The sequence below is a fragment of the Prunus mume genome, linkage group LG8 (genome assembly GCF_029339155.1).
Source record: "Prunus mume cultivar Tortuosa linkage group LG8, ASM2933915v1, whole genome shotgun sequence".
NCBI lineage: Eukaryota > Viridiplantae > Streptophyta > Magnoliopsida > Rosales > Rosaceae > Prunus > Prunus mume.
This window is the reverse complement of record NC_142705.1, coordinates 3,063,031-3,078,218: the sequence shown is the minus strand read 5'-3', so window position 1 is coordinate 3,078,218 and position 15,188 is coordinate 3,063,031. Positions and strand designations below refer to the sequence as shown.

The 15,188-nt window shown below is 39.3% G+C and overlaps 4 protein-coding genes across 6 annotated transcripts; 3 read left to right on the top strand and 1 right to left on the bottom strand.

Annotated features, from left to right (window-relative positions):
* Positions 1-103: 103 nt before the first annotated feature.
* LOC103340983 (RNA-binding protein-like protein) lies at positions 104-4,475 on the bottom strand. The gene is made up of 3 exons (XM_008244454.3): positions 4,185-4,475; positions 1,441-1,741; positions 104-927 (listed from the first exon to the last, which is right to left on the bottom strand). Exons 1-3 carry the CDS (start codon positions 4,369-4,371, stop codon positions 318-320), a joined length of 1,098 nt encoding a protein of 365 aa, XP_008242676.2. The 5' UTR covers positions 4,372-4,475; the 3' UTR covers positions 104-317.
* Positions 4,476-5,591: 1,116 nt separating this feature from the next.
* On the top strand, positions 5,592-11,106 carry LOC103340984 (putative plastidic glucose transporter 2). 3 transcript variants are annotated; one of them, XM_008244455.3, is made up of 14 exons: positions 5,592-5,977; positions 6,416-6,557; positions 6,769-6,880; positions 6,978-7,045; positions 7,152-7,284; positions 7,744-7,843; positions 7,926-8,038; positions 8,117-8,210; positions 8,701-8,854; positions 8,995-9,138; positions 9,225-9,298; positions 9,620-9,705; positions 10,237-10,351; positions 10,593-11,106. In XM_008244455.3, exons 2-14 carry the CDS (start codon positions 6,434-6,436, stop codon positions 10,773-10,775), a joined length of 1,500 nt encoding a protein of 499 aa, XP_008242677.2. In that variant the 5' UTR covers positions 5,592-5,977; positions 6,416-6,433; the 3' UTR covers positions 10,776-11,106. The 3 variants fall into 3 exon arrangements, with proteins under 3 accessions (XP_008242677.2, XP_008242679.2, XP_016651843.2); XM_008244457.3 differs by having other exon boundaries at positions 5,673-5,977; positions 6,780-6,880; XM_016796357.2 differs by having other exon boundaries at positions 5,673-5,977; positions 6,412-6,557.
* On the top strand, positions 11,067-13,005 carry LOC103340985 (HXXXD-type acyl-transferase family protein). Its single transcript, XM_008244458.3, has 2 exons — positions 11,067-11,206; positions 11,334-13,005. Exon 2 carries the CDS (start codon positions 11,425-11,427, stop codon positions 12,814-12,816), a length of 1,392 nt encoding a protein of 463 aa, XP_008242680.2. The 5' UTR covers positions 11,067-11,206; positions 11,334-11,424; the 3' UTR covers positions 12,817-13,005.
* A 93-nt stretch (positions 13,006-13,098) lies between these two features.
* Positions 13,099-14,858, top strand: LOC107881738 (polyadenylate-binding protein-interacting protein 5-like). The gene is made up of 2 exons (XM_016796252.2): positions 13,099-14,237; positions 14,647-14,858. Exons 1-2 carry the CDS (start codon positions 13,839-13,841, stop codon positions 14,743-14,745), a joined length of 498 nt encoding a protein of 165 aa, XP_016651738.2. The 5' UTR covers positions 13,099-13,838; the 3' UTR covers positions 14,746-14,858.
* The last annotated feature ends 330 nt before the right edge of the window (positions 14,859-15,188 follow it).

The following is a 15,188-nucleotide window of genomic DNA, read 5'->3' as shown; positions in this document are numbered from 1 at the left end:
ATGGGCCCCATCTTACTGCAGTTGGTTGTAGATATGAAGATTCCGAGCAAAATATAGAGTCGGCTTCAACTGATTTCAAGTACTAAAATACAGAGAGCAAGAATAGCAGCGAAATATCCATCATATAGACAAACGTCACCCAAGAAACATTGACAGAAGAGAGAGCATATAACCTGTTCAAAGTCACAGAAACCAATTCAAAAACGAAATCTTAAAATTAGGACTAAGCTATGCGCACTCTTCCATACACTCTAGATGAAAAACAGATATCTACTCGAGACAAAATTACACCAGCAAAACATGCCCCTGGCCTATTGTTAATATGCATCTCCAATTCGGCCTCGCCCCATGCCGCGACGATCATCTCGTCCTCGATCCATGTACATAGGCCGGTTATAATCTTTTGGCGGTGGCCCACCCCTTAATGGGGACCGGCTTCTCTCTCTAACATCATGTGCCCATCGGCCACGGTGGGCTGATGGTGGTGGTGGTGGTGAAGGAGGAGAGGGCAGTCGCCTTTCGAATGCTTTCCGTTCATTAAAGAAGCTATCCCTTCCGCGATCCCTATTACCCCAATCCATGGGCATTGGCCGATCGAACTTGGTTCTTCCTCTATGGTTGTCTGAGTAATCCAACCGATCTCTTCGCATTTGATGGTCAGGAAACCTGCCTTCATGCCTTGGAGGTGGCATCCCAGCGCCAAAATCTCTAGGGCCATCTCTAGCCCAGCCACGAGGTGGAGACCTATAGCCACCATTCAAGCTCCTTCCAAGTGGAGGATCAACTGGAGGACCAGGGAAGCGTCTAGGAGGACCACTGGGAGGTGGTGGGCCGGGATAACCTCTTCGAGGACTTCCACCAGGTCCGTAGCGGAACTTGTTGCAGTTGTTGCAGTACTCTCGCCTTGCAAAGTTCAGGTTGCCACATCTGAGACACGTAAAGAATATACGGATTGGAACATGATGAATGTGTATTTACAAGCATTAACTCACATTGCAAAATGAAAGGAAATTTTTTCCGACCTAAGCCACAATCAGAAAACAGGAACACCTTGCACTTAAAAACAACTCGCATGATGCTACATACAGCTATTAAAATTCATAATTTGATCACTGTGATTAGTTCCTAGAAAACTTACTAAAATGCAAGAAATTACATGCAACTTGGATAAGCTCCACTTTTGTAATAAATAGATTTTTTTTTTTTTTTGGTGTGCAGAGTTCTACTCAATAGATTTGAATATTCATAAAATTCTTGAAACTTGTAACAAGATTTTGTAAGTCTACATGCATGTTTTCCTCTCTATTGTCCTTCCCTTTTCAAAATCCTGCCTTAAAAACTGAATCATGGGAATCAGAAACATCGATGCAGTCATAGCACTGACAAGTTGCAATGAGGAAAACCTAAACAAAGAAGATAAAAGGGTGAAAATGTACTCACAAAGGATCTGGACAAATCCAGTCTCCAAGCCTTTGGCGCACATTTGGATTATTTCTACTCCCTTCACCTCTGAACGGCCCAGGGCCAGGCCCCGGCCCATCTAAACCTCTACTGAATGGTCTGCCAGCACCCCTTCCTCTAGCATAATGGGGTGAGTTGTCTCGATATCTACCGGAATCCCGCGCACTGCCAAACTCACGACCGCGTAGGGGACCACCTGAATGATCATACTCAGAACTGTATCGATGATCTGCATCCCTGCGGTGTACAGGAGAAGCAGAACCTGCACGCATTCTATATCCTGGAGAAGGTAGTGAATGGAAAAGATAAGTAACCACCAATTGCACAGAAAAACAGACAACGGGATTATAATGTCAGTAGCCGAGGGATTAGGAGTTGTGACCCTGAAACTTCCATATGATCATTTCAAAGTTTGTAAGGGCTGTTACCATCACTCAGGATCTCTTCATTGTGGTAGTTAAAAGAAACATCATATAAGTGTGGAAGAGAATAAGAAGTTCAGACAATAACTGCCCTTGTTACTTCTCAAACAACTGGCGCATAATACCAGTAAATACAGCAACAAGCATGTTTACTCAACCCCACGGTCCTCAACACATAGGGTAACCGCTCACCATCGAGAACAATCAAATTACACAGTTTTATATTTTCAAAAGCCACATCCATCTACCATATGAACCATTACAAGCTTGCCACATATTTTTAACCTACATATCTGAAAAACCCCATCAATCATGAATCTGGAGTAACCATACCATAACCTTGTACAGCATTCGCAGTGATAAGGAAGAAGATGCAGCCTACAGATAAAGAAGATGCATATGCACCTAATTGGTACTTGATACTAATCCACCACAGATAACAATAAGCCCAGTGCAAATTAGTTCCAAGACCTTCAGTTGAAACATGACTGCAACAAGTAGCAGTGAAACCAATAGCGCACACCCACATGAAATGAACTGCCCAATAAGAACACCAACTGAACTTCAAGCCTCCAAATACTTCTACAATTTACCCACTCTCAATTTGTTCATTTCTTCAGAGACCATCTTCGCATCTTCCTATAAAAATTCAAAACCCCTGATTCTACTAAGATTCATAAACTTGCAACTGAACTGCGATGCATAACCATTCTGAACAGCATAGAGGGATGAAGCAATTGATGCATGCTCAACCCGAATAGGTAATTCCCGTTAATTTGTTGAGACAAAGTGGGATTTAAAAGTAGAAAAGGGGATAGAAATTATCATCCAAAAGCTGAAGGGTTCTGCAGCCATTTTCCGTAGCAGTTAACCTCCCAGAAAATATAAAGACAGCAAAAACCTACAAAATACATGATAACCTAGAATTGAACATACTAAAAGAAGTTCCCGAATGTTCCTGCACTCTACACCAAATTTAACAATGCTGAGAAGTATAAACTCATATTAGTGACTATATAACCATCCACTAATCCTATAAAGGCATCTGAAGAAAAGAAAAAGGAAAAAAGAAACATGAGACCGCAACAAAACCACCACTATCAAACACAATTCCCGACCACAAAGTAAAGAAGCACAAAACCAAGGAAACAAGAAAAGCTCAACATTACCCAGGAAACACATCTTCCTTAGTGTTACATACCCACATAGTAAATTCAGTACCCCTTAACTGAACTGAATTTCCACCATCTCGCAATTGATAACCAAATTTTCCATCTTCCAGCAGCATCTCAAGTAAACCATCCTCACTGTTGGTTGCAATTCAAAATAACCAAAATGATAATATTAGTGGTGTTAAGTTCCCCACAATGCTTGCACCACGTCATGTGCCCCGAAATTCTTAAGAATAAATCCCATTCAAACTTCCAGTTTTGATTGGCATTTCAATGAACTCTTATTTGATATGAACCCGATAATCTAATCATCAATCCCATAAAAATTCAGACAAATACCACAATCATAGGCAATACAACAAAATGAGGCCCAGCAACCGATATTCATTGATGCAGCAACCCACGAGTTCACACATCATATACGATTCCCATGAATCTCCCACAAACAAAAATACCCACAATATGAAAAAACAATTCCCCCAGACCATGATCCAAGACTGCACTCACACCAACATGCCTTCCTCAAGATTCAAGTTCTTGCAGGCACATTCAGAGCTGTAAGACACAATAGCAGAATTTATTCACAGTTTGACACTCTATAAGCGGTTACAGATCCACATGCTCGACATGCAGTGTAAACAAACAAAAGGTTCAAGAAACCCAGAAACCCATTTGTTGTATGACTATCACAAACTAATAGGGCAATATTCACCGTAGTCGCTTATAATAATCATAAATATGATCAAGCATATGCTAAGCTTCAAAAATCAATTACTGATGAACTAAGAAGTTCTAACACAAAATTGATATAGTTCAAAATCTATGCTCATAGAAGCATAAAAAACAAATTCCATGACATGAACCTCTTTGTTTTACAAGTTGCACTTCAAACACACACCACAAATAAATGAATAATTATGATTATTGAATCTATAAGATAAAATGCTAAAATCCGAAGACGAATCAAATTAAGTACAACAAAACAACAAAATAACAAAATGAAAAGAGAATGGCATATAACAAAACCAAAATAAGAACACACAAATTCATAAAGCACTAGAAATCAATCCAATTTGAGCATAAATCACCATAACAAATAAAAATGGAAGCTGAGAATAGAGAGACGAACCAGGATCATCGTTGTAACGATCCGAACGAGTGTACTGAGGAGGCTCACGGCGAACCTCGCCGAGCTCGTAATCGCTGCCACGGCCACCTCCATCGCCACCGCCGTCGCTGGTGGAGGGCCGGACGACAAGGCTGCTCAGAAGAGGCTGATGATGCGATGTCGTTTGGTCCTTGTCCCTTGACCCCATCGTTCTATGCGCTTCGCTGTTCGATAGCGATGAGTCGCAAGACAGAGGTGCGAGGGTAATGCAAGCCCTAAAAGTGGGTATGAGAACTTTCTTTGAAATTACGGAGAAGGGTGACACTATTCCTGGTTTGACGTAATGAGGATAGGGGTGTTTAAGGAATATGAATAGTAACGTATATGAGTTATTCGTATATTTATTTTTACAGTATGTGTGTGTGTTTAATTGGGAGTTAAGATCTGCTGTCCCCAAATACAATAATTTAATGGTATAGCCGAACGGCTATACCTTATAAATAGAAATTTTAACAATGTAGGTATGCTCTTTAACCGTACGACCGCGCGGCTGCACTCTTTAAACAGAATTGTTTAACAGTATAGGCGCGCGGCTATACTTTTTAAATACAATAATTTAACAGTATAACCGTGCGGCTATACGCTTTAAATAGAATATTTTACAAAATAATTTCAAATAATTAGTTACAATTTATTAAGTAATTGATGCAATTAATTGAAATATTTAAATACTAATTATTCTCTAAAATAATAATAATTAAAACATATTTAATTACATATGATTTGTCTAAGGCATGAAATGATTTTTATTTTTATTTATTTAAAAAGAAGTTGTTTACGGATTTTCTTTAGGTGGGTTTTGGCCCAATTATTATTTATCCATAAGATCCAATTAATCTAAAGACCGCCTCTATTAAAAGAAATGAAAAAGAGCCACAGCCTAGCCCAATTATTCGGGGAGGGACTCTCTCATCCCATTTTCAAATCAATTGCTTCATGTGATCGCTTGTCGTTACCATGCAAGTCATTGAACCTAGTACACGCGTCATCATAGCGGGCCCATCCATAAAATAATCCAACAAATGTGGTCCCAGCACTATCTTTTCAATTGTTATTCTAAGCCCTCCTTGCAATTTAACCAAACTTCAAGGACTAAACACAAAAACTTAAATCTCAAAGATGCAGATGGAAGCTGCACCGGTTCTTACGTCACAGAGACCGACAACCAATAATTCCAACACGTGGCACGCAAAATTAACTCACCCGCAGCCGGACACCCTGCATTTTTTGCACTTAGCCACGTGGTAGAACGTGAACCGTGGAAGAATTTGAAAATGACAATAAAGCCAACCTATACGACGTCGTATCGGTCATAAGACATTGACGGCTCTCATCTTTTCGATCCACAGTAGCAGCCGATCCACACTTGGCGTATTTTACAGTTAAAATACCGCTAATTTTACAGAATAAACTATTATTTAAATATCAGCTGTATCCCTGTTTCTCTCTGTATTTGACTCGAAAGAAAACTAGAGGTTAATCTCTCGTTGCTTTCTCCATAATTAAGCAAGACCTTCCTTCCTCACTCGTCCTTTCTAACACCAGAACCACCGCACCAGGCCCAATCTTACACGCACTTCTTCTCACTCTCACATAGACAATCTGGTTGAGAGCTTTGTTCGTGAAGGTTCGTAGACTTCAGAGTCGTGAAGGAGTTTGAGTGAAGAGTGTCAGAGTCGCCGAAATCCTTTCTCACACGTCCTGGATTCACTGCTCGTATTTCAGATCCGTTGGATGATCGGAACTTAGAGAAGGTACTTAGCTTTTTCAAAGGTTTATATGGAGTTGAATTTCTTTGAATCGTAGCTTGGAGCTCGTTGAGTCGTTCTGGTTTGATTTTGGTTTTAGTCCATCATTTTCAATTGTTGATTAGTGCATTTTAATTGATTATGGATTACTGCTTCTGTTTGAATTTTGAGTTTGTTTTCATATGTAATCGGTTTTATTGTCGACATGTTTGGCAGATGCTCTGTTTTGTGTTTTTTCTTTCCTATTTGTTTAATAATTATTTTATTATCTGTTTGGCTCCTGAGAAAATAGATGAGAAGAGGAATATCAGATAAGTTTCGTGTCTTGAGCGTCTCCTTTGCCATCTGTTAAGTTAGTGCTTGTATTTTAAATTTTAATCGAAGTGATGGATATTAGTAGTACAAAGGTATCATTCTAAATTTTTATTTTTATTTGTAAGGAAGGCTGGTTGCAAGCTTAGCATGCGTGGCCGCCAACGCGAAGCTTATTCGATGTACAAGCGCTTGTCATCGAGAGACTATACAAATACCATTGACATGGAAGCAAAAGAGCTTATAGATGCGATAGATGTGGAAGAAAACTCAGGTAACTCAATTTATTGATCATCTGAAGTCTATTTAAGCTATGTGTTATCTATAGTGATGCACCAGTAAGAGCAAATTAAAAAGGAAGGGTGGCGTTAGAGTTGTTTCTGAACACCACTGTTTTCTTCTAAGGTCTTCTTGTTTAAGCATTGAGCACCAAGTTACGATATGTATAGAATTCATTTAAGGGCTTAATTCGGGTATGTTTTTAGCTCTTTTACAGAAAATTACAGTTCCAGAACCTTCAAATCCCTCCTGGAGGCTTTCTTTTCCCCATGTGGTAGTGGCAACTCTATCTTCATTCTTGTTTGGCTACCATCTCGGGTTGGTGCTCGCACTTCACTTCTCTCTCTCACAGTTGTTTTATGTTGAAGCATGAAAGAAAAGAATACCTTTTTTTTATAACTCTTGCTTTGTCCAGGGTAGTTAATGAACCGCTTGAAAGCATTTCTAAAGATCTTGGCTTCAAGGGGAATACCTTGGCAGAAGGTTGCATGAAGTTGATATTTTGTTTCTTTCTTTGTTCTAATGTAATTTCTGATTTTTGCATTCAGCTATATCTTCTAATGGGTTTGATAATTTATATCAAATGAAGGTCTGGTAGTGAGTACATGTTTGGGAGGTGCGCTTGTTGGATCATTATTCAGTGGATGGGTAGCTGATGGAGTTGGACGTCGTAGGGCTTTTCAACTTTGTGCGTTGCCTATGATTATTGGTGCTGTTATGAGGTAATATATTTACTTTGAAAAGCAACTGTGTCATGGGATTATCATTTTGATTAAGCACTACATGGAGCTTTATTTTGTGAGATTGGTTCTCCTCTTTGGATTATGTAATTGTCCTTTTTGTCTAGTAGTTAGGTTCCTCGTATCTTGTGAGTTGTGAAATAACTTTATGCAGGGCCCATTTTCATGTACCTCTGTTGTAGATCTCTTTGATCCTCATACATAAGTTGGGCTGTACATTTTTTCCCTTTAGATGATGCTTTTTATCACTAGTTTCAGTGAAGATTAGTCTGGTTTTGGTATTGAAGGTATATGATCTGCTGGTATCCATATGTAACCACACGCATTTATATTTAACCACAACTAAAACTAGTCCTCAAAACTCATATGCACCTTACACCCTGTCCCTCTTATAATACGACTGGAAGGAATTCTGGCTAAAAGTACCACCTGCATTTGCAGTGCATCAACAAAAACTCTTGCTGGCATGCTTTTGGGGAGGTTATTTGTTGGGACTGGTATGGGCCTGGGCCCTCCTGTTGCTTCTCTTTATGTGACAGAGGTAATCTAGCATAAACCTTTCTGTAATCATCAGTAAGTCGTGCTTCTTATCTTATCTGATGTTTCCTCTTTTACTTGAGCAGGTTTCTCCTGCTTTTGTGAGGGGTACTTATGGCAGTCTCATCCAGATTGCAACATGCCTTGGACTAATGGGGGCTCTTTTTGTTGGAATCCCTGTCAAAGAAATTGTTGGCTGGTAAAGAACATGATAGGCTTCACAATATCTCTGCTTCTATTTAGTCTTTCAAACTTACTATCTTAATTTATGTGTCAGGTGGCGTGTTTGTTTCTGGGTATCTACAATTCCAGCTGCAATACTTGCTCTTGCCATGGTATTCTGTGCAGAGAGTCCACATTGGCTACATAAGGTCTTCTCTCATTTGTCTTTATTTGAAAATAGTGAAATATTGACTATGTATGATTCTCTAGAATAATTGCTTTCTGTTGCTCTCAATGAATTAAGTCTTTGGGAAAGTCACATTTGAATCAAGGCAGTAACATGCCAAAAGACTGTCTGGAATGCATGTATTGTAAACCTGTCCTGTCCTCCCCTTTCCTATCCTGTCCTTTCCTTTGAACATCTTGAGCATAAATTATACCCTAATGGATGTTGTTCACTTTGAGAAAACCTTTATTCTCCTAGGCTTTTTGAGCGTTTGAATTGTGATCTCTCACTGACACATCTAGAGTTGTAGCGGGAGGGAGGGCTAGTTAAGGGCAGATAATAACATAAACCATATTTTTCTTCTAATATTTTTTTTCAATGTCTGGTTCTGCTTTGGGAGATGATAGTCCTCCTAAATTGTTCTTTGTTTCTCTGAAAACAAATGTTAACTGTCTTTCTTTCATGTGATATAGCAAGGAAGAACTTATGAGGCTGAAGCTGAATTTGAGAGGCTCCTTGGTGGATCACATGTCAAAACTGCAATGGCAGAATTAGCCAAGTCGGACAGGGGAGATGACACAGATACTGTAAGGCTTTCAGAGTTGCTGTACGGCCGCCATTTTAGAGGTATACAATGCTTTCTGGTAATTCCTATGGGCTTTGCGCATATATAGGCTCCCCATCCATACGTGGTGTATTTATTTCCCCTTTCTTGTGATCTTTCGGCTTTCCGAATGTGCTTTGTTATTTACATATTCTTTTTGCAGTTGTTTTTATTGGATCAACCCTATTTGCTTTACAACAGCTATCTGGTATAAATGCTGTCTTTTACTTCTCCTCAACTGTATTTAAAAGTGCTGGAGTACCATCAGGCCTTGCAAATGCCTTCATAGGAATTGCAAATTTGTCAGGTATACCTCGATTCTTAGTTGCATACTCACCTATCTAAAACTAGTGCATTCTGTCTCTTGACTGGATGGATTTTTATAATTTTCAGGATCCATTGTTGCAATGGTTTTGATGGATAAAGTAGGAAGGAAGCTGCTGCTTTTGTGGAGCTTCTTCGGCATGGTAAATTGAAGTTTCAAATCTTTTTTTTGTTGAAGCTGCACTTTCACATAAAATGGAAAGACTTGTAAAAATAACATAGGAAAAATCATTGTGATTCAAAGGAAAAGATGGAACTGGGCTTAAATGTTGGAACGGTAAAAGAGTAATGTGATACTGCAATAGGCTGGAAATCTCCATTTATCTTGTATCACTTAAATAGTAGCTCTCCACCAGCAGCCACTCAAAACTTTTTTTCTATCCTTTCTGTTTTTGGTTTCAAAAACAAAATGAGCTTATGATCTTGCTAGGCTGACCATTATGTAATGCATTTTATCCACTCAGGCAATATCAATGTCTCTTCAAGTTGCAGCAAGCTTTTATTCATCAGGCTCTGGATCACTGTACCTGTCTGTTGGTGGAATGCTGATGTGAGTACTAATTTTGAACTTTACATCTCGAAGACTAATCTTATGTTATATGATCATATATGCAATGCAACCAGTAAGCGTAACTACATGAAAATTTTGCTCATGATATTGCCACTGATCAGTTCTTTTATTACTATTGTGCATGTGCTACAATGACGTTTGTGTGTCCTTAGCCTCTGTGAATGTGATGATATATGCTTGAATGTATTCTTTGGTTTTTATGATATTTTATATAAGTAAATTTAGGTTTTAGCCACAAAATGTCCCTTTTATATATCTGAATGCTTTTTGGAAAATTATAGCCCATGATTCAGCACCTTCTGATTTCATGGGACCCTTGTAATAAGCAGCAACTAAGATGAGTGAGTTGAATGTAGGAAAATGATGAATAATGAGGCAAAAATTAAAAAAAATCAAAGTTCTATTATCCAATCATTTACCCCAAAATCGGGCATGGATGGTAGAACGCTATTAGTGCTTTTTGGAGAAACTGGGTAAAGATATGTCTATAAATATGAAAAATTTGTGCAGGTTCGTCTTAACATTTGCTCTAGGAGCTGGTCCAGTTCCAGGTCTCCTTTTACCAGAAATATTCCCCAGCCGCATCAGGGCAAAAGCAATGGCTGTCTGTATGTCAGTGCATTGGGTAACTCTCTCTTTCTCCTTCTGAATAATTCCATGTCAACTTTTTTATTGTGTCTCCTGCTGTTAAAGGCTTTTTGTTCGGGTGATCTGTGCGTTGCCCAGGCAAGAGCTCCTAGTAGTTGTGCAGCTTTAGAATTCTACTAATTTTGTAAATCAGTTTCTTCCTCCATGTGGATTCTGAATTAAGAAATGGAATTCAATTATCTTATGGTTTCATTTATCCTGTGACGGGTGTTTTCCAGGTGATAAATTTCTTTGTGGGATTGCTATTCTTACAAATGTTGGAACAATTTGGCCCGCGGCTTCTGTATTCTATATTTGGCACCTTTTGCATGCTGGCTGTGGTTTTTGTGAAACGAAATGTGGTGGAAACTAAAGGAAAATCGCTCCAAGAAATTGAGATAGCGCTTCTTCCGCAAGAATAGAGGTGCTTTTATGCTACGATAAAAGTGTTTGCTGCTGGAAGCCGACCAAGTTGCAAATGATCGCCAGAAAATGGTACAATTTGGGAAAAAGAGTACTTACCCTGGGAGGGTAAATTCTTGTCCGGTAAAATTTTGGTGATGGTGAACTTAATAGAAATATATCCTTTAGGCGTTCGGTCATAAATCATAGGTATGCTACAGAGGCCTAGTGTGAATTTGTAGGTATAGTTAAATGTATCATGTTTAATTCTCATATGATCAATTGCTCAAGCCAGACAGTTCTCTTGGAATGTTTACTAACAAAATTTCAATTGATGGTCCTCTTTATGCATTTACCATGTGTTTTTTCTATGCCCTCTATAATTATCAAAGGAGAAAAAAACACACATCAGGTGCAAGTGAAAACATACGAAGGGACACTTCACACAAAGGTACAAAATTTGTTTCCAAAGAATTCTCTGTAGGACTGACTCAATCAAGAATAAATATTTTTTGATCATGAGTAATATCACCACCAACTGTTCCATACCAATAACTTTAAAATCCTCATCTATTTAGCCCAAGCATCTTTGCATGTCAAAGACAAAAGTGATCTTCTACAAATGCGGCTATTCGTCATGGATAGCCTCAGCTACCTGCAGCGCCTCTCATGGCTCCTCCGTGGGTTCAAGAGCTCCATTTCCCTCACCTCCACATCCCCATTACCATTGATCATATGGTCCCAGTCATGCCCTCAGGGCCTACTCCCACTGCTCCCGGCCCAAGTCTTTACCTTTCGAACCTCGATGATGTGGTTGGAGCCCGTGTTTTCACTCCCACAGTATATTTTTATGCCTCAGATAACTGGAGACCCGTTATGAAAACACTTCGTGATGCTCTTGCCAGTGTGTTGGTTCCTTACTACCCTTTATCTGGTAGGCTGAGAGAGACCAACAATGGAAAGCTAGAGGTGTTTTTCGGGCAAGACCAAGGAGCTCTCATGGTGGAGGCTCACTCTGAAATGTCCTTGTCCGATCTCGGAGACCTCAAAGTGCCAAACCCAGCATGGTCACCGTTGATTTTTAGGTTCCCAAATGAAGAGCCATACAAAGTGCTCGACATGCCACTGGTGATAGCTCAGTTGACCCTTTTCAGCTGCGGTGGGTTTAGCCTCGGCCTGAGAATCTGCCACTGCATTGTTGATGGGCTTGGTGCTATGCAATTTCTCAGCTCATGGGCTGCCACAGCCAAAGCAGGCATACCGATCACAAACCCTACGCCATGCTGGGATAGGGACTTTTTCAGGCCTCGCGATCCACCGCTGGTGAAATTCCCACATATTGAGTTCATGAGAATCGAGGACGGGTCAAGCCTAACAATGAGCCTCTGGCAAACCAAAGCTGTTCAAAAATGCTACAGAATAAGCCGCGAATTCCAGGCCTGGCTGAAAACTTTGGCTCAACCAGAAGATGATATGTCCAATATTACATGCAGCACATTTGATGCGATGGCTGCTCATATATGGAGATCATGGGTGAAAGCACTTGATGTAAAACCATTGAACTATGAGCTCAGGCTAACCTTCTCAGTCAATGCCCGCCAGAAGCTCAAAAACCCGCCATTGAAAGAAGGTTTTTATGGGAATGTGGTGTGCTTGGCTTGTGTCATAAGCACTGTGAGAAAGCTTGTGTATGGAACGTTCCCGGACACGGCGCAGTTGGTTCGTGAAGCCCGGCTTGGCATCTCGGAAGAGTATCTGAGGTCTACGGTGGATTATGTTGAAGTGGACAGGCCAAGGAGGCTGGAGTTTGGAGGCAAATTGACAATAACTCAATGGACTAGATTTTCAATATATGATTCTGCAGATTTTGGATGGGGCAGGCCAATGTATGCTGGCCCTATAGATCTCACTCCCACACCGCAAGTTTGTGTTTTTCTGCCGGAAGCGGAGGCTGATCCTAGTGGGACAATGCTTGTGTGTATTTGCTTACCGGAATCTGCTACGAAAAGCTTCACGGACCTTTTGTCTCTTGCAGAGACCCGTGAACAAAGTGCTAGCTAAATGAAGCTACCACGTTGTTATGATTTATGAGGCAGGGACTGATCATCAATTACTAGGGACAATTGAATCGCATTGTGTCCAACTATACATGAGCTACTTTTCGCGAAACTTTTTAAATTGTGACAGCAATTGTCACATGTTACTATTTATTAATCCATTAATATTATAATATGAATACTTATTTATTGATATTATGTTTTACGACATGAATTGGCCCATTCATTGTTGCGCCTTGGACTTTTGAATTGGCCCATTTAGTTGGACTCAAGGATCAACCCATGGGCAAGTCCCATTAGGCAATTTTAAATATTTGTTAACATTAGAGTTTCATTTTATTTGTTCTTTTTAGGAGGGTATTCTTACACACACTGTTATCTTTACATTTCTTGCTTTTTTCTTGCGAATCTTGATTATGTTATGTTGCGCTCTATGCTATGCAAAGTTTCTTTTATTTTTTATCACTTTCTATTTGGTCACTAATGCTTTTTCTTTATGTGTGTGTGCGCTTTTCTTTTTTTCTTTCCAGACAACCAAATAGAGCCTTTAATTTTCTCGACAACACCGATATTGTCCCCAACTTAATCACCTACAAAGCCCAGTAGGTGTGAGGTTTTATCATAAAAAGTCTCGGTATTATTAGTAGTAGAACCATTCATTATATTTTGTATTTTATTTAGTCAAGTTTCCGATGTGAGACTCATATTCTTCAACACTTATTTGTCTAATACAAATTGTGTTTGTCCCTTTCTTGCTGTCTGTAATCTGTATGAATGTAGGCCTGTGAGATACCTTGCTTGGATCACCATGCTTCTAAAGAAAAATAACTTGAAAGCTATACGCTGCTTATATATTTCCAATAAAAGTAGGTACCAATCGTATTTTTTGAGAAATATATTTCCAAATTGACCCATAATTACGATTCATCTATTCCTATTGAAGGCAAGTCCATTTTCTCAAGATTGGTCTTCTAGTTTTTCTGGCCGGGCTTAATTTTGCTTCCCTTTATTGCAGGAATTAAGAAAATGAATTCAACCATGTCATCTTTGAATCCCCATGCAGCATCATACATACCACTGAACAAGAAAGAAGAGGAGGCTAGCCATGAAACTGTTCTGTTCAATTCTCCTTCTGAAGGCCACACCGGGACGGCACAGTTGTATTTCGAAGGCGGTGATGCTTCTTCTGACTTTAGCATCCATGACATTGAGGCTCTTGTCAATGACAATAGTCTGGAAAAAAGTGGTTTACAGCAGAAGATAAGCAACCAGGCTGAAGTGCAGTACATAAATGAAGATTCTGAGATACATCTGGCTTATCTGTCATTCATGTTTCCAAACATATCAGAACATTGCCTTGCTCATGTTCACTCTGCTAATGATGGTGACTTGGAAGCCTCGATCAACATGCTGTATGACCTGGAGGTAGAAAGCCATATGCACTAATTTATTGACTCTCCTGCTTCAACTTTCTTTTTACATTGTCTTGTAGTAATTACCACTAATGTTTCTGATTGTGTGATGATTCTGGGAACTTTGCTTGTTATCAGCTGCCTGCCTTAATAAATTACTAGGATGATATTTACTATTGCCACCCTTCTTCTAAGTACATAATATTTGGCAGATGCTCATTTCTCTTGTCAGTCTTGAAGGAGGCATTGTGTGCTTCTCGCACAACTTGAATTGTTAGGCTAAATACGGCAAACTGTTTGGTTATTAGTAAACTATTATGTCCAATCCAAGTTGTAGGTTTCTATTTACCCCCCCTTTTATGATATGGTCTCAGAATTTTGATTAACATTTACTTGTTTTCTGACTGTCACAATTTATGCAGTGCTTCCCTGTTGCTGCTTCTAAATCTGTTCCAGTCAGCTCGGATACTACCGGTGATGATGATGCATCAGAACTTGAAGTTACAGGAAGAGAAAAGTAGAGAGAGAGAGAGAGAGAGAGAGAGAGAGAGAGAGAGAGGAGAGCATGGTTGGTTTCTGTGGATGTTTTGTTGTAAGTAGGAGGGTCCCTTAATGCTGAGTTTCTTTTGTACAATGTTTACTCTGTGTAGTTGCTTCTTTTACACACAAAAAAAAAAAAAAACCATCTCATTACAATGAAGAGTACAAATTTTACTGTTGTTCTCCACTTAGTTGCTTTAATTAATTAGAGTCGGGCAATACTATTTTTAATTTGTCTCGGTCATATGAAGTTATTCAAATAATTAGGTTTTGGGGTGGCCATCCATCCAAAGCAAAAGTATCAACTATCATTTTCTTCTATTCAACCTTTCACCAATCACCCCTGGTAATTATAAAGGATGAAATTGTGGATCTTCGCAAGTTGGTATTTTTTTTTAAATGATAAAATAAATTAGTAAAATGT